Source organism: Sceloporus undulatus, chromosome 7 (assembly GCF_019175285.1).
Source record: "Sceloporus undulatus isolate JIND9_A2432 ecotype Alabama chromosome 7, SceUnd_v1.1, whole genome shotgun sequence".
NCBI lineage: Eukaryota > Metazoa > Chordata > Lepidosauria > Squamata > Phrynosomatidae > Sceloporus > Sceloporus undulatus.
This window is the reverse complement of record NC_056528.1, coordinates 48,226,892-48,250,520: the sequence shown is the minus strand read 5'-3', so window position 1 is coordinate 48,250,520 and position 23,629 is coordinate 48,226,892. Positions and strand designations below refer to the sequence as shown.

The 23,629-nt window shown below is 44.0% G+C and overlaps 1 protein-coding gene across 4 annotated transcripts; it reads left to right on the top strand.

Moving 5' to 3' along the window:
- Positions 1 to 426: 426 nt before the first annotated feature.
- On the top strand, positions 427 to 22,085 carry IRS4 (insulin receptor substrate 4). Of its 4 annotated transcripts, XR_006104926.1 has the most exons (4): positions 427 to 4,187; positions 18,948 to 19,369; positions 20,120 to 20,237; positions 21,513 to 22,085. XR_006104926.1 is itself a non-coding variant. In XM_042477942.1 (2 exons), the coding sequence occupies exons 1-2, from the start codon at positions 662 to 664 to the stop codon at positions 18,950 to 18,952; spliced, it is 3,531 nt and encodes a 1,176-aa protein (XP_042333876.1). In that variant the 5' UTR covers positions 427 to 661; the 3' UTR covers positions 18,953 to 22,085. The 4 variants fall into 4 exon arrangements, 1 of the variants encoding a protein (XP_042333876.1); XR_006104924.1 differs by having other exon boundaries at positions 20,120 to 22,085; XR_006104925.1 differs by having other exon boundaries at positions 18,948 to 20,237.
- The last annotated feature ends 1,544 nt before the right edge of the window (positions 22,086 to 23,629 follow it).

Genomic DNA, 23,629 nt, shown 5'->3' with positions numbered 1-23,629 from the left:
AAGCCTCCCTGGCTCTGACTGGCCATTCCATATGCGTTTCACACTCTCATTGGCTCACTGCGTTGCCTATCATGTTTCCTTGTGTATGTTATTAATCTCCCCTTTTTCACTCTACACACACAGCCTTTCCTATTAGTGTGTGTGAAGCCAGGATTGGGCGACACCCTAAAAAAAAGAAAAACACCACCCTAACCACGTTGTTTGTTTATTGGCTGCGGCCGCCGCCTTTCATAACTAGAGGCGTCCGCTGAGTGGGCGATGGGGTGGATCGGCCCGCCTCTAGAGCATCCTGGGTTTCTTATTGGCCCTTACTCGGGCCAGCTCGTCCATTCACAGAACTCACTACACACGCGGCCCCGCCCCTTAGGGTTGGAAAGACGCCCCGCCTCCGCTCCCTCTTTCCCTCACCTTTCCCGCTCCCTCCCGCAGGGGGGGTCACGTGATGTTTTCGCCGTGGCGCCGCCGTCGTCGCCGCCGTCGAGGAGGAGCCTCCTCTTCTCTGAGGCGAGGCGAGTAGCAGCGAAAGCGGGGCCGGCAGAGGCGGCGGGGAAGGGCCGAGGCTCAGAAGGCTCCCTCCATGGCGGCCCAGGCCTTGGAGCGCCGCATTCCCCTCCACTGAGGCCGGCTTCTCCTTCCTTTCCTTAGGCATTTCCAATTGAAGATGGCGAGCGCCCAAGGAAGCCGAGGAAAGGAAGACAACGATGCCGAAGAGGACTATTGCAGGGCTGAGGAAAACCCGGAGCTGGACTGCAGCCCCACTGGAACGGCTCCTTCTGCTCCTCAGCCTCTATCGCTTCCTATTGCTCCTCCTCCGCCACCGCCGAACCACCACCTGCTGCTGCTCCTGAGGAGATCCCCCAGCACCTCCCTCTGCCTGGTCCAAGAGGAAGAGGCCATCTTGACCCCGGCCGGGACGAAGCCCGGTACTGCTACGCAAGCTCCTCCTTCGGGCCAGGTGCCTATGCCTTGCGGACGGGCCTCTGCCCCCGCTGGAGTCACCTTCGGGGACGACGTCAGGAAATGCGGCTACCTCCGGAAGCAGAAGCACGGCCACAAGCGCTACTTCGTGCTCCGGGCGGAGAGCCGGCTGGCCCCGGCCAGGTTGGAGTATTACGACAGCGAGAAGAAGTTTAAGAGTAGCGTGAGAGCGGCGGCGGCATCGGCGGCGGCGTCCGGAGCCAACGCGGCCCTCTGCTGCCCGCCTCCGAAGCGCGTGATCCCTCTCTACCAGTGCTTCACCGTGAGCCGAAGGGCGGACGCCAAGCACAAGCACATCGTCGCGCTCTACACCAAGGACGAGTACTTCGCCATGGTGGCCGAGAACGAGGCGGAGCAGGACGGGTGGTACCAAGCCATCAGCGAGCTCATGAGCCAAAGCAAGCGGGGCTTCTCGGAGCAAGAGGACCAGGCCGAGCCACAGCTGGACGACGATGATGAGCATTACGGCGCCAACCTCAGGCCGGGCGCCGCCTTCAAAGAGGTCTGGCAGGTGAACGTCAAGCCCAAAGGGCTGGGGCAGACGAAGAACTTGACGGGGGTCTACCGGCTGTGCCTCTCCAGCAAAGCCATCCACCTGGTCAAGCTGAATACCGAGGTCCCTTCGGTCCACCTGCAGCTGATGAACATTAGGCGTTGCGGGCACTCGGAAAACTTCTTCTTCATTGAGGTGGGCAGGTCCGCCTCCATCGGCCCGGGCGAGCTCTGGATGCAAGTGGACGATTCGGTGGTGGCCCAGAACATGCACGAGACCTTCCTGGAGACCATGAAAGCTTTGAAAGCCTTCTCGGAGTTCAGGCCTCGCAGCAAGAGCCAGTCCTCCGGGGGCGGCAGTAGCACCAACCCTATCTCCTTCATCACGACCAGGAGGCACCTGGGCAACCTGCCTCCCAGCCAGACCGGCTTGCAGAGGAGATCCAGAACCGAAAGCATTACCGGAGGGACCCCTCCTACCACCAAGAGTAGCAGTTCCTACCGCTTCCGAACTTCCAGCGAAGGGGAGGGGACCATGACCAGACCGTTCAGGTCAGTTACTGGCAGCCTGATTCATCTGAACACCGCAAGGATGAATTTGGGTCGCCAGGAAGGCAGCGGGCGGTACGTCAGAGCAGCGTTCAGCTCTTCCTATCACACCAGGTCAGCTTCTCTGCCAGTGTCCCATTTCCCATCTACTACCAGCCCCATCAGTGTTTCTTCAAGTAGCGGCCATGGATCGGCTTCGGATACCCTTGTGAGACCTTCCAGTTCTTCTGTCTGTGGCTCCCCGAGTGATGGAGGCTTTATTTCTTCCGACGAATACGGCTCCAGCCCTGGAGACTTTAGGTACTTTCGTGTGAGAAGTAATACCCCAGATTCCTTGGGCAATACGCCGCCGATCAGGGAAGAGAATTGTTTGAGTGAATACATGTCTATGAGCAAGCAGCAAATGGATAATAACAGCTCGAGAGATGATTACCGGGAGGCTGAGAAATGCTTCAGAAAAAGAACTTACTCTTTAACCAAGCCTGTGTGTGCGCTGGCCCAGCAGAGAACATCCCAAACTGCAGCTTCTTTAGACGAGGATTCGGTGGGAAACCATGGGCGCCTGCCTTGTTCTGAATCGCCAAAATTCAAAACTAACCCTGAACCCGAGTATGGGGAATCTGCCCTTGAATCTGTATGTAATCAAAACAGGAACAAAGCCAGAGATGATGGATACATGCCAATGATGCCAGGAGTTGCATCCTCCCTTGCAAGCAACAGTGATTATCTGCCAATGACTCCTAAAAGCGTGTCTGTTCCAAAACAGATAAACAGCTCTTGGTCATCAACTCAGGCTGACTCCAAGGGGTATATGATGATGTTTCCCAGGGCAATCTCTTCTCCCGTACGGAGCCCTTTAACTGGATTTAATTCTAAAACCGGCGGTGAAAAATTGACAAGCAATGAGTATATGGATATGTCACCTGGAAGTTCAGGTGCTCCAAAACAACCTGGTGACTCAAATTATATGCATACCAACGCTGGCTCCAAAACTTTTGGCTCTTACTTCTCTCTCCCACGAAGCTTTAAGACTCTGTCAGGAGAAAACGGTGAACATGATGAATATGTCCCAATGTCCTCACCTGGAAAATTACTGTATGATGAGCCTGACAATGGCAGAAATATCAGTAATGAAGCTTTGGCGAATGGCCTTTCCAAAACACCTCTCCTAAAAGGGTCTGACGAAGGCCTGGTGCAGAACAGAGTTATCAGGCCTACAAGGCTTCCCTTAGGTACTAGAGGTAGTAACACCATACCCAGAATGTACGACCGTACGATTCCGCTTGAGCCATCCAGCCCTGGAGAATACATAAATATTGACTTTGGTGAAAAAGCAAGTAACACACCGTATTCTTTATCTGCGGAGGGATCTCCATCCTCTCTTGGTTCCAGCAGTGACCATAGGCAGTCGCCCCTTTCTGACTATATGAGTGTGGACCTTGATGTTCAGTCCCCCAAAGCTGCTAAAGACCTCTCCAGCTCTTTGACCGATATCTCTATTTATGCAAGTTCCAGCATCCCCAGGAACCCACCTGATGCCGATTACACGAGGCTCTCCTTTGGCACGGCTTGTGTCAGCACTGCAAGTGGTAGGATTGATGACTACACTGAGATGACCTTCAGCATGGCAGCAACACCCCCTGGACCATTTAACACCGAAAGCAAAAATGGCCTGAAGATTGATAGTCCTCCTTCCATAGTTAACAGACTCTGCATTGTTGACCAGTATCCCGGTGGCAGCGACTTCCCTGTTCCCGGCCCTGACCCTCCTGTAGTCCCTAAAGTCATCCGCGCTGACCCTCAAGGAAGGAGGCGGCATAGCTCTGAAACCTTTTCCTCGGCTGCCACCGTTACCACTTCCTCCTCTTTCTTTACTGACAGTAGTAAAAGGCACAGCTCTGCCTCCTTTGACAATGTGTGGCTGAAGCCCGAAGAACACATTTCAGACAGCCACGAAGGCAAGATGTCCAGAGATACTTCGACTGGGTTTCAGAACGGCTTGAACTATATAGCTCTAAATTTACGGGAGAACCCTTTAAACTGTGAGGAGAGCCCTAGTACACCAAACTGCCACCTCCCAAACGGTACTCTGAACCTGGAAAGTGGAGTGTATGTAAGCATAGACTTCAGCAGATCGGACGGTCTGAAGTGTAACTCTGCGAGGAAAGGTTTGTAGTCTTTGGCAAGCACCCACAAAACTCGAATGCATGCACAATTTCAGCACATTATTGTGAACCACAGCTTCCTTTTTTTTTTTTAAATTGCCACACTTTTCATTTAGCATACTCTTATCATTGGGTAGTTGTCACTGAATGCAGATGGGGTCTAAAAACACTGCAGAAACAATCCAGTTTTAGAGCACTTTAACTGCCCTGGCTCAATGCTAGGGAATGCTGGGAACTGTAGTTTTGTGAGACATTTGGCCACCTCTGTCAGAGAGCTCTGGTGCCACAACAAACTACAATTCCCAGGATTCCTTAGTGCTGAGCCAGGGCAGTTAAAGCAGTCTTGAACTGGAATATTTCTGCAGTGTGTATTGGACCATAGTCCAAACCAAAGAGCTAGGTCATGGTAACTTGCTATATTTAAATACATTTATGCGGCTTAGTTGGGTGGTTGCTAGTTTTGTTAAAATTGTCATTAGTCCAGTGATACTCATGCTGTTTATATATTCAGTACTGTATTTAGGTAACCATACATCAGAGCTGGCCAGGAGTTAGATCAGAATCTCCTGGTAAATTTCTGGGCGATTTTCAGCAGGAATAGGGTTCATTTCAAATATGTGTGCCTTCAAGTCACCTGTCAAGTTATGGCGACCCCCATGAATTTCAGAGAGGTTTCTCAGGCAGGGCATCCTCAGAGGTGGCTTTGCCGGTTCCTTCCTCTGAAGGTCAGACCACATCACCTGCTATCCATTGGTGGTCTCCCATGCATGTACTAACCAGGGCAGACCCTGCTTAGCTTCCAAGATTGGATGGACCTGGTGCTTTTAAGGCCGTGGTCCCCAAAATGTGCCCTTTTTGGACTCCAGCTCCCAGAAGGCTCAGCCATGTTGGCCAATAGTTTGGGATTCTGGGAGCTGGAGTCCAAAATCTCTTAAAGGGCACAGTCTGAGGACCAATGCTTTAAGGTATTTAGGCCAGGGAGTCATAAATTCCTGGGCTGAGCATGTACCATGAGCCACCATCTTCCTTAATTCCACCCTGAAGCATTATTTGGCAGCTAACTCTGTTTGGTAGATCTAGAAAAAAAGCCCAAAGTTGATCATTAAAGCTTGAAGTCAGCAAATTCCTGCTGTAAGTTACACCTATGTTTCTAATTTATCAGTTTTGGGGGGGAGGCATTCCCTGTTTCAATACTGTCATAAAAGCATTAGCTACAATAGCAATTCTAAAGATCAGACAGCTTTCCACGATGAATCTGAACACTTTAGGTTCCTTGTCACGGTTTTTAGGTAAGTTGGGCAAAAACCCATCACTTTCTGGGGTCCTGGGAAAGGAAATGTATTGTTTCCAGATTCATGATACAGACTCTCTACAGTCTGAGATGAAGTGTTTATAACCTGATGCCTTCTATTGACAAGTGGCATTTTGTTAAACATGCGTCGAGCTTCATTAGATTGTATTGATGATATAAACTTAACACTGAATTTATGGGGAGGGGAGTAATGAATATTTCCAGGGGGAAAAAGGTTCATTGGGAAGGCTGCAGATCTCGGCATTTTGTTTGCTGTTGGCATTCCTCCCCCCTTTTGAAGGATTTTGTTTTTACTTGGAGGTATTTCTTTGCTGAATTCAATGAGGATTACTTATAAATAAGTGTACATAAGATTGCAACTCTAGACAGGTTTCTTGTTGGTCATGTGAGTTGAGTGATAGGTTTTTGAAAGAGCTTGGCTTGCTTAAAGTCATGCAAATGTACACACTTGGGAAGTTAGATATGTCTTTTACAAATTAATCAATGAAATAGACACACAGGGATCACATCCCAGTTGATCTCTATAAGATTACCCTAGTAATACGGACTGAGTCTCCCTTATCTGGCGTTCTGAAATCCAAAATAATCCCAAAACTAAAACCTTTTTTATGAGTGGCTGAGATAGGGACACTTGTGCTTTCTGATGGTCAAAGCTTATTAAAGATGTTGTATTAAACTACTATGGGGTGTGTCTATACGGCAGTGATTCCCAGACTTTGGTCCTCCAGATGGTTTGGATATCAGCTCCCCAAATTCCTGACTTTTGGCCAAGTATGCTGAGGCTTCTGGGAGCTGAAGTCCGAAACACCTGGAGGACTAAAATGTGTGAATCACTGCTATAAGGTTCATATGGAACATAATGAATTTTGTGTTCAGATTTGGGTTCCATCTCCAAGATGTACCTCATTATGTGCAAATACAGGCTCTCCAAAATCCCAAGATATCCCAAATCCATAAAATTTGTGGCCCCAAGCATTTTGGAGGAGGGAGGCTTAACCTGTAGCTCTCTTGTGTTCTGGAATATGTTTGCTAGGATCTTACAGCAATAATAGTGTCATGGTTTATTAGGGTCATAGAGTAATGTAACTTTGATGCTTGTATCCTTTAAAAACTAGTCATGGGGTCAGAGGCACAATCCATACCCAGTTATAGGATTTTCCTCCTGTTACGTTTCTCATGGCTGTTTGAATGAAGGTCAGATGCTTATTAATATAGAATAAGTATCCTATCCTTTCTGTTAAAAGGGAGAACTATTCCTGCATTGCTTTATGAGTGGATATTTTAAAAAATGCTCTAGATCAGTGGTCCCCAAATTGTACCCTTTAAGAGATTTTGGACTTCAGCTCCCAGAAGTCTTAGCCATGTGGGTCAACAGAGTGGGATTCTGGGAGCTGGAGTCCAAAATCCCTTAAAGACCACAGTTTGGGGACAACTGCTCTAGATTCATATAAAAATGGCTGGCAAGCTGAATGTGGATTTCTGTATGTGCCCTAGTTCACTCTGAAGGCTTCAAGGTAACTTTTCCAAACCTTGATAGTTGAGTTACAGCTTCCATCATCCCTTACTATTGTCCCACTGGCTAGGGATGATGGGCATTTTAATCTTACCATTGAGGATCCACAGCGGAAAAAGTCCAGATCCTTAAAGAGTATGATATTAGAGGAAAGGTTATGAACTGTGTTTGTCTGTCCCTCCCTCACAGCCCCAAGTTTTCTCCCTTGCTGTCTGGCTAAACCCAAGTTGTTCAGGTGTTCTTCTAAGTGAATGGATAACTTTTAGGTTCCATCTTCTTCCTGTTGGCAAAGTTTCATTTCATTCGAATAAAGTGACGAAGACCCATAGTGCCCTTGGTGCCCTCCAGAGGTTTTCAAAAGAGTTTGTACTTTGCTCAGCACAGTGACAACAGAACACAACTATGGAGTGGGGCTGACTCCCCAGATCTGGACATATGGCTGCATTTAAACTTTAGACGCTTTCTCAACATCCGTTGAAAACATGGCCTTGTTAGGGCTGCAGTTGAAACCTAAAGAGAGCTTATTTGCTATTGAGCTCCTGCAGGTAGAAAAATTTGCAATGTCTTCAGTTAGTGGGAACCAAACAGAGCCACAGAGAAGATGGAATGGCAAAACAAAAGAATAAGGTGTAATGCCCTTGGGGTCGGTAGCTTTCACCTTTGGTGCTTTCATGGCCTCTGACTTGACTCATGAAAGGAGACAGAACAGAACCCTACAGCATGCTTTTCTCATAGAAAAGTTTACTTGTTCTGCTTTCTAGGTACATACTTATTCTTATCCACCAAAGCATGTCGCTCAGTTTACTAATATCCCTAGTTTGACATCCATACAGTTAAAAGCCAATAGTGGAAAGAGACCAATATATTTGATGTTATTGTTTTGGCTTTCCTTTCTGTGTGGTGAGATTCCCCACTTATTTTAACAATTTTTCATTTGGAAAAAGAAAGACTTAGGATGTAAGTGTTCTTTCAGAGACCTCACATTTCGAATGGTGGTTATTCAGACAAGCCTAGTTGCCTAGGCTGCTGAAAACACTACAGTACTTGCCTCGGGATGCTTAAAACTCTGAAACAAGGCTGGAGTTTCAGGTCACTGTCGTTGAACCCATTTCTGTTTTTCTTATCAGTTTGCTTATGGTCTTGTATATGCTTTTATTTCCAACATGAGAGAGATTACTTCCCTGAGAGAAAGGCACAGAATTCTATATGATTTATATAACTAAAACTTGAATGTGTTTATGCTTAAGCAGAGTAAAACGAATAATACAAGAAGCTGTTGAACTCCTGACGTTTCATTGTTCGAAGTCAAGGACCCTCTGCTTACACTGACTGAAAAAATAATAACACACACAAAACCCTCTTGAAGCGCTTCTTTTACCTTGATCAAAATTAAAAAAGCTTGAGCACAGTTCATCCTCTGTTAAGACTATTGCCTTTCCCCTCCTCCTTCAGTTTTTGTGAATGGGAAGAGTTGAAAAGCTTGTTCCGTATCACTAAGTGACTAAAACTGAGGAAGGCAGAACAATGTACTTTCTGTGGTAAATGAAGGTGACTTCTTGTGGGCATAACTGAACATTACACACAAGTGAAAGTAGCAGCACACCAGTCACTTCTGCTATTGAAAACCTATTTCAGGAGGAGGAAAGACATGGGAGCAAAGGTGTGCTGCCCCTTCCACAAAGACTCCGCATGCATTTTTATCCTTGTAAGCATGCCTTTGAGTGGCTTGAGGTGGAGTTGCAATGGAAAAGTATCAGGACTAGCACCCTTTCCCAAATAATGTCTCCATTCCAAATCTTTCTCTCATGCCCCTCCATAGGCAAAACCTGGTTGTTTGGAACGCAAGCGGTTGCTAAAGTTCACTTAGGTACAAAACACACTGCAGAGATAATCCAGTTTGAGACCACTTGAACTGTCTTGGCTCAATGCTAGGGAACTCTGGGAACTGTAGTTTTGTGAGACATTTAGCCTCTGTGAGAGAAATCTGGTCCCACAATAAACTATGGCCATATACACACAGGCCAAAATAAAGCTGCTTCAGGTTACTTTGAAGGTATGGTGTTTCAATGATGCATGCGTCCTAAGAGTCCGGAAGCCGCACCAAAGCTGCACTCCAGTCCTTAGGACTGGAGCATGGCTTTGGTGCAGCTTCTGGACTCTTAGGACGCATGTATCATTTAAACAGCATACCTCCTAAGTGACTCGAAGCAGCTTTATTTTGGCTGTCTGTATCAGGCCTACAGTTCCCAAGTTTCCCTAGCATTGAGCCAGGGCAGTTTTTCCCCCTCCTGACTCAATGTTTTACTCATCCGCCTTACTGTGTCTCTAAAATAATCCTGTGAGTTAACCCAGGCATGTTGGTTATCTCTATAAGTAGCTGGCATCCCCAAATTTGAAGACTCCCATTCAACATGATGATGATGATGATGATGATGATGATGATGATGATGATGATGATGCACATTTCCCTCTGGAATGTTACAGTGTCTAAGTTGTGTGTTATTTTCATAAGAAGCGTCCGCAAAAGTAAAGGAAGGGGGAGAGAAGAGGAGTAGGATCATAATTCTTTGGAAAATTCCAAAGTATAAATGCTGCTTTTGTGGGCACCTATTTATCTGATACTTGGCAGGCATCATCCTTTTAGCAAACACAACTATCCCTACAAATTCATCCAGTTCTGTGAAGAAATCAAAAAGTTCCTGGGTTTTTTTAAACAACATTTCAAGGTGGATCTCTTTGTGTGTGTTTGGTGGCTGTAAGAAGCTAGTACCCATGAAAATGACACTCATTTCTAACCAAAGAAAGTATTTGTTAATTTTGAATTGAGGTGGGCGGGTATAAGACTAGTAGTAGTCTTGGTCCAGACTGAAACTTAACATGCGTGGCATAACTTGGCCAGGACATGCCGCCATAGACTTCAATGAGCCGTGAACACCTTAATCACTTTTTGGGCTGCTGCTCATAACTTCACTAAAGAGATGACTTCCTCAAGAAGCCTGAATAAAGTGCTTCTGTGATTTCCTCCAACGCTTGACAGAAGTAGCTGATAAACCTCTGTCAAAACTCAGAGAAGTATATGTCAGTTTTCAGCACTTTTGAATTTCGGTGTCACTGGCAGCAGTTTCAAAAAAGACTTCATCAAAGTAGATCATGAAAGCCACATTGTAAGAGTTTAGAGTCAGTGGGGCTGTTTGCATAAACTAGCATTTTGGGTCTTAAAATAAAGAGGCAAGTGGAGGGGGTGTTGTTTCTGTAGCTTTGGGGCATTATGTGCCCTTTTAATGTACTCCCAAATCTCTATATGGAACCGAGCAGAAAAGGTTGATGATGCTGTAGAAAACGTAGTGCATACCATTTCAGTTAATCATTATAAACCAGATTTAATGGTGGTGTTTCAGTTCTGATATTTTTCTAGTTAGCTCTCAGGCAGGTTGTTGTGCTCACATTCTTTGAAGCCGCCTTACAAAAGCACAGAGCCAGTTCACTTCTATTGATGCTACTAATCAGTGTTAGAAAATGGGATGCTCCTCCATTCCCTTGCTTTGTGGCCATTTTTCCCTGCTGCTTTAGAATACCAAATGGATGTACACCAAGAGAGTCACTGTAACTAGTTAACTAGGCCATCTGCATCCTTAAGATTGTGCTTTTGTCCCAAGTTACACTTGTCTTGATGAAACAATTGGTGTTTTCAGGGCAAGCTTAGCTGATCAGTGGATTTTGGCATCTGGGAGCTTAACTGAAAATACACTGGTCCCTCCACATTCGCTGGGGTTAGGGGTGAGGGCCCTCCATGAATGTGGAGAAATGGCAAATTAAAAAGTACTGTTCTTTTAACCTGAGAGAGCCCCTCTCTGGGAATCTCCAGGTCCAGGGCAACTCTGTGGTCAACATCGGCCAGAAGTTGATCATCGAATCATGCTGGAGGACCTACAAATGCCTAGAAAAGGGTTTTCTCTAGAAACGTCCAGGTTTCCAGCACAACTCTATGGCCAACTTCTGGCAGACTTGCATTGGTAGCGATTCCTAGAGAGAACATATTAGTTGAAACCACAATCAAAGCTGCAAAAGTCAAAGCCGCAACTTTGAAGGGCCAACTTGTAATGAAAGGCATTTGGTTGGTTTGTTAGGACTCTTTTAGGACAGAAAATCTGAGCAGAGGCATGAGACAGAGAAGCCAACCAGAATAAGCAACCCTCTCCCTCTATAAGTAAATGACACATAACTCTTTTTACAGGAACTGGGTCCTTTGGTAGGAGTTGTGGATGCTTTAAATCCCGTTTCTAGCACTGTGGAGCCTAAGATTGCCTTCATCCTGAAGTGATGCAGCATTGAATTTCAGGGAACTTTGGAGGAACTTAGCTGTTAGCAAGGGAAGGAAGGATGGAAAGTGGGTTTTGGCAGGTGGCAGATGAGCCAGGTCCCAAATCACCCACCTATTATAATGAGAGAGGATTAGGTTTGTACCCAAATTCTTCATTTCCTTGTGGCATAAAATCCAGTCTTAGTGTAAGAGGTTCCAGGGGGATGATCTGAAGTAGATAAGAAATAGGAAGGTATCCGCTAAAGTTTTATTAAAAGTGGACCAAAGGTTTTTAAAAATGGCACAGTCTTTGTGGCCAGAGGCAAGAGAGGAGGAAGAAGAGAGAGGAAAACAAAGCAAACCTTTCCCTCCTGTATTTGTCCAAAAACGGGGTGACTCACTCTTACCTGGTCTCTGTGACCCAAAGGGCAGCCTCCTTGGCCCACCCTGCAAATTGCTGTTTGTCTTTTTGACTCGGGTCACGTGCAGCTTTATTAGGCATCTTAAAGGCAACCATAATAATTACCTTTATGCAGTACATGTTGAAACAGAAACTTTCAGGGTTTTGAGGAGCAAAATGCCATCCGGCTGATGGAGATGGAAGGAGACTGCGGATGCTCACAGCGTCAAGTCACAGGACAATTATTAGGGTGGCCGGCTCTTTACAGGCGCTGATCCTATACTTTCGACTGCTTGGTGACAAGAGGAATTTCAGCAACTGAAGCTATAACCCAATGCTGGTAAAAAAACCCTCACCTTTATTCCTATAAAAACAGTACTGTACTTTAGTCATGGAGGCAGAGTAGCTGCTTGCCTGCCTGCTTGACCTCTGGCCCAGTTGCGAGTCTAAATAGGCAAGTGTGTGTTTGTGCATCCATGTGCACACACACACACACACACAAACCAGGAAAGCAAAAATAGGTGTCCTATGAACTGGTAAGAACAGGCCATACCCATCATGGACCATTGCAGTCTCTGTAAGAATCACTTTTGTTTGTAGGGATCTTTTTTCCCTTTCCCTATTACCTGTTGAAAGTTAAGCATCTTAGGGTCTTGTCTGAAATGGGAGAAGTTGGTTGGTTTTCTTTAAAAGAATGGATTTATAGAAGAGATTCATGTTCCCTGTTCAGCAGTATCACTGGTATAGCCTTCCCACTGTATGTCTGGGGTAATGTTTCATATTTGGTATTTCCCCTGGATATTTCCAAAACCACTTCCCTTTATGTAGTTTTTGCCCTAAGCTGGAACTTCCCCAACGTGTTGTTTTCTAACAACAAGTATTTGATCTCAGGAAGCATTCAGATGTGGGCCCAAGGTGCTGTGGGGATAAATCTTGATGCACTTTTCAGTTATTTGAAGGTGAGAAAGAGATGGAGGCACACAATGGATCTCCTGTTAGAGGATCTAGAGTCAGATTCAGAGAGTCTGCAGCCACACTGAACACAAAGGGAGGATAGGGGAATGGTGTGTATTCTGCAGTTCCTGAAGTGCAGAATTAGCATCGACATTGTTTAAAAACCAGATGGGTTACTAGTCTTTGAGTCTTATTTGGGAGAAGGGTTATATTTTAGTAATAGGGTACTTGCTTTGCCTCCAGAAGGCCACAGATGTAATTCAGGTAGGGCGGGGAAAGGCGCATGTCAGAAATGTTGGGAGAGTTGTTACCAATCTGTGCTGATAACTCAAGAGCTAGATGGACCATTGATTTGATGTACAATAAAGCAGCTTCCTACCTTCTCCTTCCCCTCTTTATTATAAACCCAGGGCTGGGCAAAGTGAGGCCCATGGTCCACAGGCAGCCTCCCCAAGTTCCCCAGGAATAAGAATATTACCTCAAAAGGCCACCAAGCAGGTGGTCTTTTGTCATGTTTGGAGGAATCCGGGCCATTTTAGGCCCAGGAAAGACCTGGAAGTAAACCAGAAGTGATTTCGTGTCTCCTCGTGTTTTGAAGAAAGGCCTCTCTTTGTCCTACAATGGCTCAGGGGGCTAAAACATGGTGAAAATGACATCCTTGCTCCATCTGTAGAGGGCAGTGGGGGTATTTAAGAGAAGACATTGTTTTTCCCTTGCAGTGGGGTAGTGCTTCGGATGCTATCCCTCTCCAAATCTCCTCAAGGGTCGTTGCAGCTCCCCGCTGGCTCCTACAGTTGCCCACTCCTGTCCTAATCTTCCCTAAGTTCATGCTGTTTTTCAGTTCCTTCCCTTACATCCTACATCAGTTTTGTGAGTATCCACTGAATCGTAGCATCTCCTACATTTCTGATTTCTCTTGTATGTTTCAGGCTCTGCTGCTCTCTGTCCTTCTGCAGTTCCTTTAAGTTCAACAGCTCCTGAGCCGATGGCTTTCTCTTGCATGAAAGTCTTTCAGAGACGTGGCATGCTAGTCTGTTAGGATATTTTCTGACTATTTTTTACAAAGCATTGCTGAGGAGCATGCTCTGGAAACTCTTTTTCAAGGTGTTCACAGCTGTGAAGATCAGAGACTGATATCCCCCCCCCCCCGCCTCTCTGCTAAATATATATATATATATATATATATATATATATATATATATGTAGGTCACCAGCACTAGGTTTCCAAGATAACTGTGCAGAAAGGTATATACATCCCTCAGATGCTATTATAATCTAAACATATGGAAAATCAGAATGAGGGTGGCTCAGTTGGCTGAAAATGTAAATATGAATTAAAAATAGCATGAAGTGAGTGCACTTGAGCAGAATGTGTTGGGATGGGGTAGATCAGTGATTCCCAAACTTTGGTCCTCCAAAGGGTTTGGACTTGACTTCCCAGAATTCCTGACTGTTGATCAGTCTGGCTGAGGATTCTGGGAGCTGAGGATTTGGAGGACCAAAGTCTGGGAATCCCTGAGGTCGATCATGCCTTTATAGTATTTTGGGGGAAAGCTTGTGAGTGCTTTTGAATGTTCCTGAGAAGTCCTTGTTAGGACAGGACAATCTCATTAGTTCTTTTCAGTGCTCCTCAACAACATTTATAATGGTAGAGTATTCAAAGAATGTTTCCTACACCAACAATTCATGTGCAGAGGACTTTAAAAGTATCCTTACAGCAGTAATATTCCCTGTAGTCTTATTCTACAGATAAGGAATTGCAACAGAGAAGGTCATTGATTTCAAGCTGGTTTTCGCTATCTGTTCTCTGCTGTGCAGTGGGCGCCCAGGTACAAAATCTGGAAGCATTGTTCCTCCAGAAATGTGGAGGATTGAGGGAATTGTGTGCCCTGCCAGATGTTGTAGGACTTCATGTCCCTGCTGACCTTCTTCCCACCATAGTTAATGATGAATAATGCTGTTCCACAACATCTAGAGGACCCTTTTCTAGAAAGGCCCGTGTTTCCATCCAACCTGGGCACTGAAAATGTCACATGTCGTCTTCCTATCCATTGCTTTTCTGCTGGAAATAGCATTCTCCTGGCCTGTTTTACCTCAGAGGGCCAGTGGAAGAGCTTTTGGGTTTGGTAGATGCACAACAGAGGCAGACTATGCAATTGGCCCTCCACATTTGTGGCATTGACTTTTGCGGATTTGATTATTTGCGGTTTTGATAAATATGTTCTCTCTAGGCATCTGACAATCCTCCAATGCGACTCTGCCAGAAGCTGGCCATAGAGTTGTGCTGGAGAACCTACAAGTTCCTAGAGAAGACGCTTCTCTAGACATTTGTAGGTTCTTCCAGCATGATTCCATGATGAACTTCTGGCAAGTGTTAACCATAGAGTTGCACTGGAGGTTCCTAAAGAGGTGTCCTCTCAGGTAAAAAGAATAGGGTTTTTGTTTTTTATTTTCAGTTTTTCCACATTCATGGGGGTCCTTTACCCTTAATCCCAGCGAATGTGGAGGGACCACTGTGAGGCCATGCTGTGAGGCCTGGGATGATAAAATATGTCTGTGATTATAAAGCTGCATTTTGTCCTCTGGGCCACACTGTCCGCTGTCATAACTGCTTCCCTAGGACTATTAATGCAGCATAATAGTGACATGGAATTATTGTAAGAGATACATGCAGGCTAGGTCTTGTTTATACAGGGAGGAGTTCTAATACTACAAGCAGTGTCCTTCTGGTGTTACGTAAATGTTTTACCAGGTATGTTTACATTTGTTGCCACTGGAAACTTCTGGAGTCGGTTAGAAACTGAACTAGGAGTTGAAAACTGTCCTGTTCGTGGTCTGAGTGAATTGTGGAACACTACCGTTCCTTGACGCTTGATTCTAGGCTACCCTTTCATCAACACAACTCTCCTTTGTTTGGACAATGCCAAGGCAGATGGATGATTCGTATTTTTTTAGACTTTCTAGGGTGGCAAAAGTAAAGTTTAAGGTTGATAAGTAATGTGCAGGCTGTGTGTGAGGTGGGGATCTTTTTGCATTAACATCCATGAAATGCAAAATACAGCCCATTACCCCTCTATTTTGCACAAAGAATGGGATCTGTAGTCTGCTTGTTTGAGTATATTTCCATTAGTGTCATTCACATTCTGGAAGGAGATTCTTTGGGGTTTCAGAAGGAGCTGCTACAAGATGCATCCTTGCTCATCTGTTTGGTGAAAGCCCTTCAAAGTCTCTGTATCAGTATATTTAATGAGAGAATTCATTTTATTTCATTATAAATGTGTGAATTCCTCCAAGCTGATTTCCCTCTTCTCTTTGAAAGAGGGATAGACATTCTCATATAAGTATATAAAATTATTGCTGGCATGAATGTGATGACATCCTTCCAAGACCGACATACTGGAGGTTGTTTTCAGCAACCAAAGTCTAAAGTAGCCTTTAGGTTGAACTGGTGATCTGACAAATTCCAAAGCACTTAGTCTGTAGCCTCTCCTCTCTGTCTTGGACTGAGGATAAGGTATGCGAGTGTGGATACAAGGATGTACTACAGACTGACTTTTGCACATCATGTCTGTGCCGTGGAAGGACTTTTTGCTAGGACAGGGAAACACTCGGGCTGCTCATAGCAACAGAGCAAAACACTGATGTCTTTGTTCAGATGACATGATCTCTAAAGATATCCCTTGAGTTTAGTAACCTTGTTTGTAGATGCTGTTTCAACCAGTTTCCCAGTTTGAACATTGTGGGAAACGGTGGTTTAGTAAACCCCGGAAATATTGAATTAAGGCACGGGGCGCAGCAGGGGACAAATAAACACACATTCAGGACTGGTTGGGGATTGTTATATCTTAGCCAAGTCTGTGCCTGCTTGCACTGATGCTGGTAAGATCCCTGTGTGCCCGACTGTGTTTACTGTTGAACTAGAGTTTATAGAGATGCTGAATGTTTGAAGTTAATAGTCTTGTGTGTGATCTCTCCTTTGTGGCAAGACTGTTCTGCTCAAGGCAGTCTCTCTGCCTTAAAAGAAAAGGGAAGAGGGGGATCTGAAGTTAGCAGTATCAATAGATGGATTGTCTAACTAATTAGGCAGGCCAGCATGTTTTCCTCTCATTTTGCCTACTTCGGCATTTTTTCAATATCTTGCACATTTCACTCTGGTTTTGTGAGGTTTGGGAGGGACAAGAAGCTGTATCATCAACCCTCCTCCTCCTGCCTTCCCAGGAATCGTATCCAGCAAGGCTTCTTGCTTTTGGGATTTCTCACCAGGAGTAACCCACATACATTCAAACATACCTTAACCACAAATGCTAGAAAGCTTCATTCTTACTTTAGTACCGTTATGAAAGACAAGGTTTTAAAGAAATCGGATGTTGATATTGCATTACTTTTCCTGTATCTGTATGCAGTTGTGAGAAACATGCAACCATGCCCATAGAAGGTTAGTCATGTCAGGTCCTGAAGGTTAGTAAAGTTGAGTCCACGTAATGGTTTTAAAGGTTTTTTGTTTTTCTGGGGTGTGTGTGTGAATGTGTGGAGGGAACCTGTGTCTTGTTTCAGGCCAAAATTGCTGCTGGAGACAACCAGGAGTAGAAAATGTCTGTTTTTATTCAGTGTATTTGGCCCCAGGGATGGGATGGACTCTGTCTTGCTAGCTGCAGAGACATCTTTGAGAGGTACATAAGAGCTTCAGTTTGCTCACACCCTTTCTACTTCTGAAAAGAACTGTTTACTTCCAGGAAAGAGGAAGCATTTCTAGTTTATAAGGTAACAAAGGTCTCTAAGTTCTTAATAACAGTCTTCAGCATTTGAGTGTATGAACTCTGTGCCCCTGAGTGGCAAAATCTTAACTTCAAAGCGTGCATAGGGTTTTAGAAGTACACTTTGGGAGAACATATTAAACGTATTGACTATGCAGATCATGCTGCTGTGATTCAAAGAGCTTCATTGACAAAAGTGCCACTCTGTGTAACTCTTCCTCTTAACCAGTGCCACAGAGTTTGAAGGTTTTAGTACACAAACGTTGTGTTGAAGCTCGATCCAGACAAGACGGAGGTGCCTCTGCTTAGCTGAAAGGCAAATCAGGGACACAGGTTTGCAGCTTGCATGCGCTGTTGGATTCAGTGCTCAGCCTGCAAGCTCAGGTTTCTGTGGTGGCCAGGAATTCATTTGCACAGTAAAAGCTTGTGCGCCAGCTCAGCTGTTTTGAGAGATGTCTGATCTGGCCAGGGTTGCACATGCATGCTTCAGTTACATCTCATTTGGACTCTTGTAACACATTCAACATGGAACTGTCTTTGAAGAATGCTCTGAAACTTCAGCTGGCCTAAAGGGCGGGTTGCAGACTGTTCAACCAGGTCTAGTTGTAGGAAGTACACAACTCATTTTTACAACAGGGCCTGTTTCCAGGCACAATTTCAAGTGTTGTTTGTGACCTATAATCCTGTATGGTTTGGGTCTATGGAGCAGCTTGCTCTAGATGTTCAGCCATGCTGCAGTTCTTCAAACAGCGATACAGTGTTAACCTCTGCCATCTTTTTGTCCAGACTTTGCGGTGGGCTACTTTGTCCGCAACTTTCTACATTTCACTGATTTACAGCAAGCTCTGTGTGACCCCCCCCCCTTTTTAATAAAAAGTACATTTATCAAAATGTCACATGGCGGTTTGTTCTAGATTGAAATGTTCCACATTCCCTGAATTCCTAGCATATTTGTTTAAGGGCTCAGTTGGATTTTTTTTTTAAGTTGGGGAACTGAATTGCGTCTCTCTTTGGACATCATTCCTCTTTAATACTAACTTAACAATGTCTGTTTTCATCATTGTTTTACGTATTGGAATGCTGCGTCTAAATAAATGGTATACAGGGAGTGTACATTGCTGTAATCTTAAGCATACTTGATAAGATCTCAGCCGCTTGGGCAACATTTTGGAAAATGTATACATATCAGGGTTCAAATTCTCCATCTTCATCGCCATGCATTGAATGTAGATAGCATCCATGTGGGCTGCCTTGCCTTGCTTGTCTGTAGCTGAGGTTATACAAATAGCACATGGTGCATCAGAGAAGACATTTTTCAAAATGCCTGATGATTGTGAAACAGGGAATGTTTAAATTGTTTCATTGCAAACTCTTCTCTTTGTGGAGTTTCGTAACTCGGAAATTGTTCTTGGACATCTATGAATGGAGGCTAACATACTCCTAGTAATAATTTTAAAGGAGAAACATCTTTTTCCCTCTATTTCCCTTGCACTAAAATGTTTTTCTTTCTTTCTTTCTTTCTTTCCTTAGACTGATGGCATTGCCATGGAAACCATTGTGAGAAGAGCAAGCTTTCCAGCTGGTATCTCCATAACTGTGTGGTGCTTTTGGAAGCAGAGCCCATCTCCAGCCAGCTCTGTCCGCTTCCTCCAGCAGCACAGACATGGACACGCGTCGTCGGGAATGATTTTTCATTGAGTGATGGTTGAGTCTACTACACTTGTGCTAATTTGAATGAACTTTTGTCATAGATGAGTTTTGATGATGGAGGTTTCTCTCTCCCTTCCCCCAAGCCCCCCACCAGCATATCTGTCTGGAAGTCAATGTGAAACGCCGGAGGAGAATTGGTCACTTCCTGTGCTACTTCTACATTTCCTCGCCTTGTCAGATGCTGTTTGAAGAAGTCACTTTTGCTGTCTGAGAATCAGCCTAATACAGAGTTTGCTTTCCTGGTACTTGAAGTGATAGCATAAATGTTTTATAAATGGTTGAGGGGTGGGTTTGTTGTTTTTTTGGCAGTCGTAAACCCATATTTGAGGGGATGGGAACAACAGACGAAGATCCTAAGCATGCTTACTTGCAACTCTCCTCGAAACCAGTGGGTCACATTTTCAGGACTAGAAGCCTGCAGCTAGTATTTTCAATGGCAAATTCTAACACACATAGCCTTCCCCACCGTCGTCTAATAAGTAGTCAATGGGAGAGTCTGTCTTTCCTCTGCCATCCCACCTCGCTGCATGTTCTTTCTAGTGTCTGCTCGTCCTCTTGCATGTACCATAAGAGAGGCCACTGTTCACCTTCCCCACCTCCTGCTCTGAACAAGGCCAAGAAGGAGGACAAGATACCACCTTTTTGCCTCGCCTACATCCCGCCCCACTCCTCAGCATTTGTGGCCACCTTGACAAAGCAGCCATTTATTCTTTGCTCCATCTGCAGCCACTTTGAAAACAGCCGCTGCTTGAGCAAACTGCAGCTGCTGAAGACCAGTTGGAATGATGGGTGGCAGGTGGTGACTTCTCCTCTGTTCTCCTTTTGAGAAAAAGAAGGCAAAGGGAGGCCACCATTCTGTGCAGTTACATGCGGGTAAGCATCCCTGAACACAGTTGAATTTAATCCCAAGTAAACATGCGCAGGATAGGGCTGTGACCAAGTGTCTGTCCTTCCCTCACACGTTACTCCTCGCTCGCATTCCCTCCTCCCAGGCTGATGTGTGCGCAAGTTCAGATGCGACTTCAGAAAGAAGAGCATTACGCCATGTGGGGGAGAGATGGTATTTATCGAGACCTCTCTCGTTCTATTTTTGCTGCATTTCACTTTATGGTACGAGGTTTTTTTTGTTTTTTGTTTTGGATCCTATATATTTTTTATAATCCTACGTCCTCTTAAATTTAAGATTGTTGCTGAAAATAATCTGGAATGTAAAGGTAGAATCGAAGATCTGGTTGTATCATAATTATAGTTTGAAAATTCTCTTTCATCTCCCTGTATATTACTTCCATTAATTATCAAGTTTGGATAAGCGGGGAATTGATTTTTTTGAAAATATATATACATACACGTTCAAACGGGGTGAAAAAGGCAGACTCTTCAACTGTATATTGCCCTGGCATTACCATATTGATGTGCTGTAGAGCTTTTATAGAGAAATCCCTTGATCTTAAAAACTTGGGTTAAGAAAAAAATCCCCTTTATTTGGAGCCACTTTTCTTTCAAACTTAGAAAAAGCATAACTGATATTCTCTTCTTTTTATGCCTATCATGGGGAAAGGAAAGCCTTTTTTTCTTTATAAGGGATATTGGTGGAAATTGGAAATCATAGTCCAAAGCCAGGTGCCTCGCGTACGTCATTAAAGAGCATGACACTAGTGATTGGTACCGACGCTAGTTGACGGTACACATAGTAAGTATATACTAATTAATTAGAAGCACTGATGACTGAAAGAGTTGAAAGCAGTACACAAAATCCTCAGGCACCACACAGCTGGTATTCCTCTACCTTGTATATTGTACAAGTATTGAGTAAGGGTTGCCTCACCTTTCTGACATCTGACATTTTCAAAGTCCTAGACCAGTTTGTATAACAAATTAGATCCTGCTGTCAGTTTTGATGTCATTACTGTGTATCAGAATCTATTTTGGTTAGACTTAATAATACATGTCACGCGATGATATAGGTAACGTTTGACAAAGGTAGTTGATATCTCTGAATTTACGTGGAACCCAGTTATTAGAAAGATTATATATATATAGACCTATATATATATATATATATACACACATATGCTGCAGGGTTTAAAAGCACAGATGAGTTTCTGAATCTAGAAAAGCAAGGTTTTCAAGAGTACAGTTAACTAGTTGCTGCTAAACAGATTTTAACTTAAAAACATGACCACTTTTCTAGACCACAATACTGTCTTGCCATCTATGTTTTCTTTGGACTCTGTAAATTAACAATGCAATAGGTACTGCCTTTTTTTAAATTAAAAAAAAAAGGTTTACATATTTTTATTTAAAGAGAATGAAATTTGGGGTGATAGTTCAAAAAATGAATGGTGAAAAAAGGTTTAACAAATGATTACGTTCTTTACACATTAGATCCTGAGGCTGCCATGGTACAATATACAGCACTGATTTTATAAATGCTGAATGAATAAGCAAATGGTTAACCTCAACTCTACTGGTACAAATACTTAACAGGTACAGCATTATAAATATGCAATCTTTTTTGTCTTAGTTTACAGCAACTAACTTATTCAGTATTGTGCTGGGAGATCATTTTCCAACTATGTAAAACATATCACTACGTGGGCAACCTTCCAGCCACTCGTTTTATGCTGCTGTATAGTACAGAAAAAAAACCAATGATGGAACAATGTTTGTCCTGTAAATTTTAATTTGATATTGGACAGTTATTTGTCTGTACAAACTAAAACATATATGGTTGAAACTGTTCATTATATTTGCTATTTCCGCTTCACTGATCTGTTTAAAAGTTTGAGCTGATTGATCCGGCTGTGTCTTCCATTGTAAATATTGGTACATTGTTTTTCATGGTAAAACGCAGCACATTTGCAGTTTTGGGAGACTGGCTTGAAGCTCTGTATAGTGTTTATATTTATCTGAATTGGCTTTCCATAGAGCTACTTGCAGTAAATGTGTTCATGGTAATGTTGCGTGGTTGAGTCTTCATTTTAAACTGCTCATGACCCTTAAGTACTATAAAGCTACTGGTAAGAAAGGGTGCAAGCGTCTTATGATTCATGCCTTATGGATGTTGATTCCATGATTTCAACACATTTTAGTTGCCAGAAGTTTAAATGTGCTGAAGGGCCCAACGGTGCCTCCTTCCATCAGTCAGCAAGTACTATGAATGGAAGTGTGTCAGTGTGGGTTGTCTAAGAGTCATTCGTTTCATTTCATTTTGTCTTATTTCATTTATATGCATGTTTGTTAAGATTGAAAGAATGGATGATGATGGAAAACCAGTTAAAAGCTTTACAATAAAAATGTAATAACAATTAAAATCATCTTGCTAAAATAATATGAAATTGCGTTAAACATACAATTAAAAAAAAAACCTAAATAGAACATACATCCCATATAAAAGCCTCCCTGACCAAGATGATATATTAGTATATTCAACCTGATGCTATGTTTCTTAGGCACTCCTGAGTTCAGTAATGTCAGTAGGTTTCTATCTACCCAACTCAGCACAGGAGCTGGCTGGTAATATCTCAGAACAGTGTTCTTAGTAGGATTACATAGTCAAGTAGTACACTTCATATATATGTCGAGGGCAAGTTTGGGGGCCAAAATTATGGATTTTGATATGACCCATGAATAAGTCGCAGGTAAAACTTAAGAGCATGTAACAAAGGATGCAAAGGACGAAGCAGGGGAAAACGATGCCAAAAATGTTTACAATATATTTGTGCTCACCCTAAAGGCTGAATGGGTGAGGAGGGAAATATAGTAAAATACATCATGGCTGAGGGGAACTGTACTCTTTTGGACTAAGCTCTTGCCTTTTGCCACTTGACTCAGAGAAGCGGATGGTTCCTTTTTTGAGAAGAGTTAAACTACAGTACAGTGGGGCCTTGCTGTCTGTGTATTTAAGTGTCCGCAAACAGCAAGCCCCATTGTCCGCAATGGCTGTGCGTGACCATGCGCACTTTGTGCCAAGATTAGGGACAACAGGACTCGAGGCCCCTTGTTTTTTCGTATCCACAAAAGGGTCTGGAATGGATCCCCCGCGGATAAGGAGGGCCAACTGTACTTACTTTGATAAGTCAATCCAGGCTTTTTGGGGTCAATTTTTTGACTAAAATTCCTAGATGTATACATGAATATATATAGTATCTTTTAAGCCCTTAGCATCCCCCAATGGATCCTGGAAAGTGGGGTGGTAAGTGATGATGCATCCAGTTCTCTCCCAGTAGCAGGGAGCGCTGGTGCCATAGGCAGAAGTATGAGGAAAGAAGGTGGCTGCTCTTTTTCCCCAGCTGGGCTTACATTTCCCCTGGCTATGCAGTGGCCAAGGGAGCACATACCTGCCCTTTGCAGCAGGTTTATGGGATATGGAGAGATCTGTTTCACAGGATGTGAAGACTTAAAAAACAACATGCCTATTTTTTAGGGGGGAATACAGTAAGGATGTCTTGCCTTAATGTCAAGATCATGCTTGAACCTTAAAGTAAATCTTTCCACAACTC

Coding starts and splice junctions, on each gene's coding strand:
- IRS4 (XM_042477942.1), top strand. CDS start 662: ATGGCGAGCGCCCAAGGAAGCCGAGGAAAGGAAGACAACGATGCCGAA.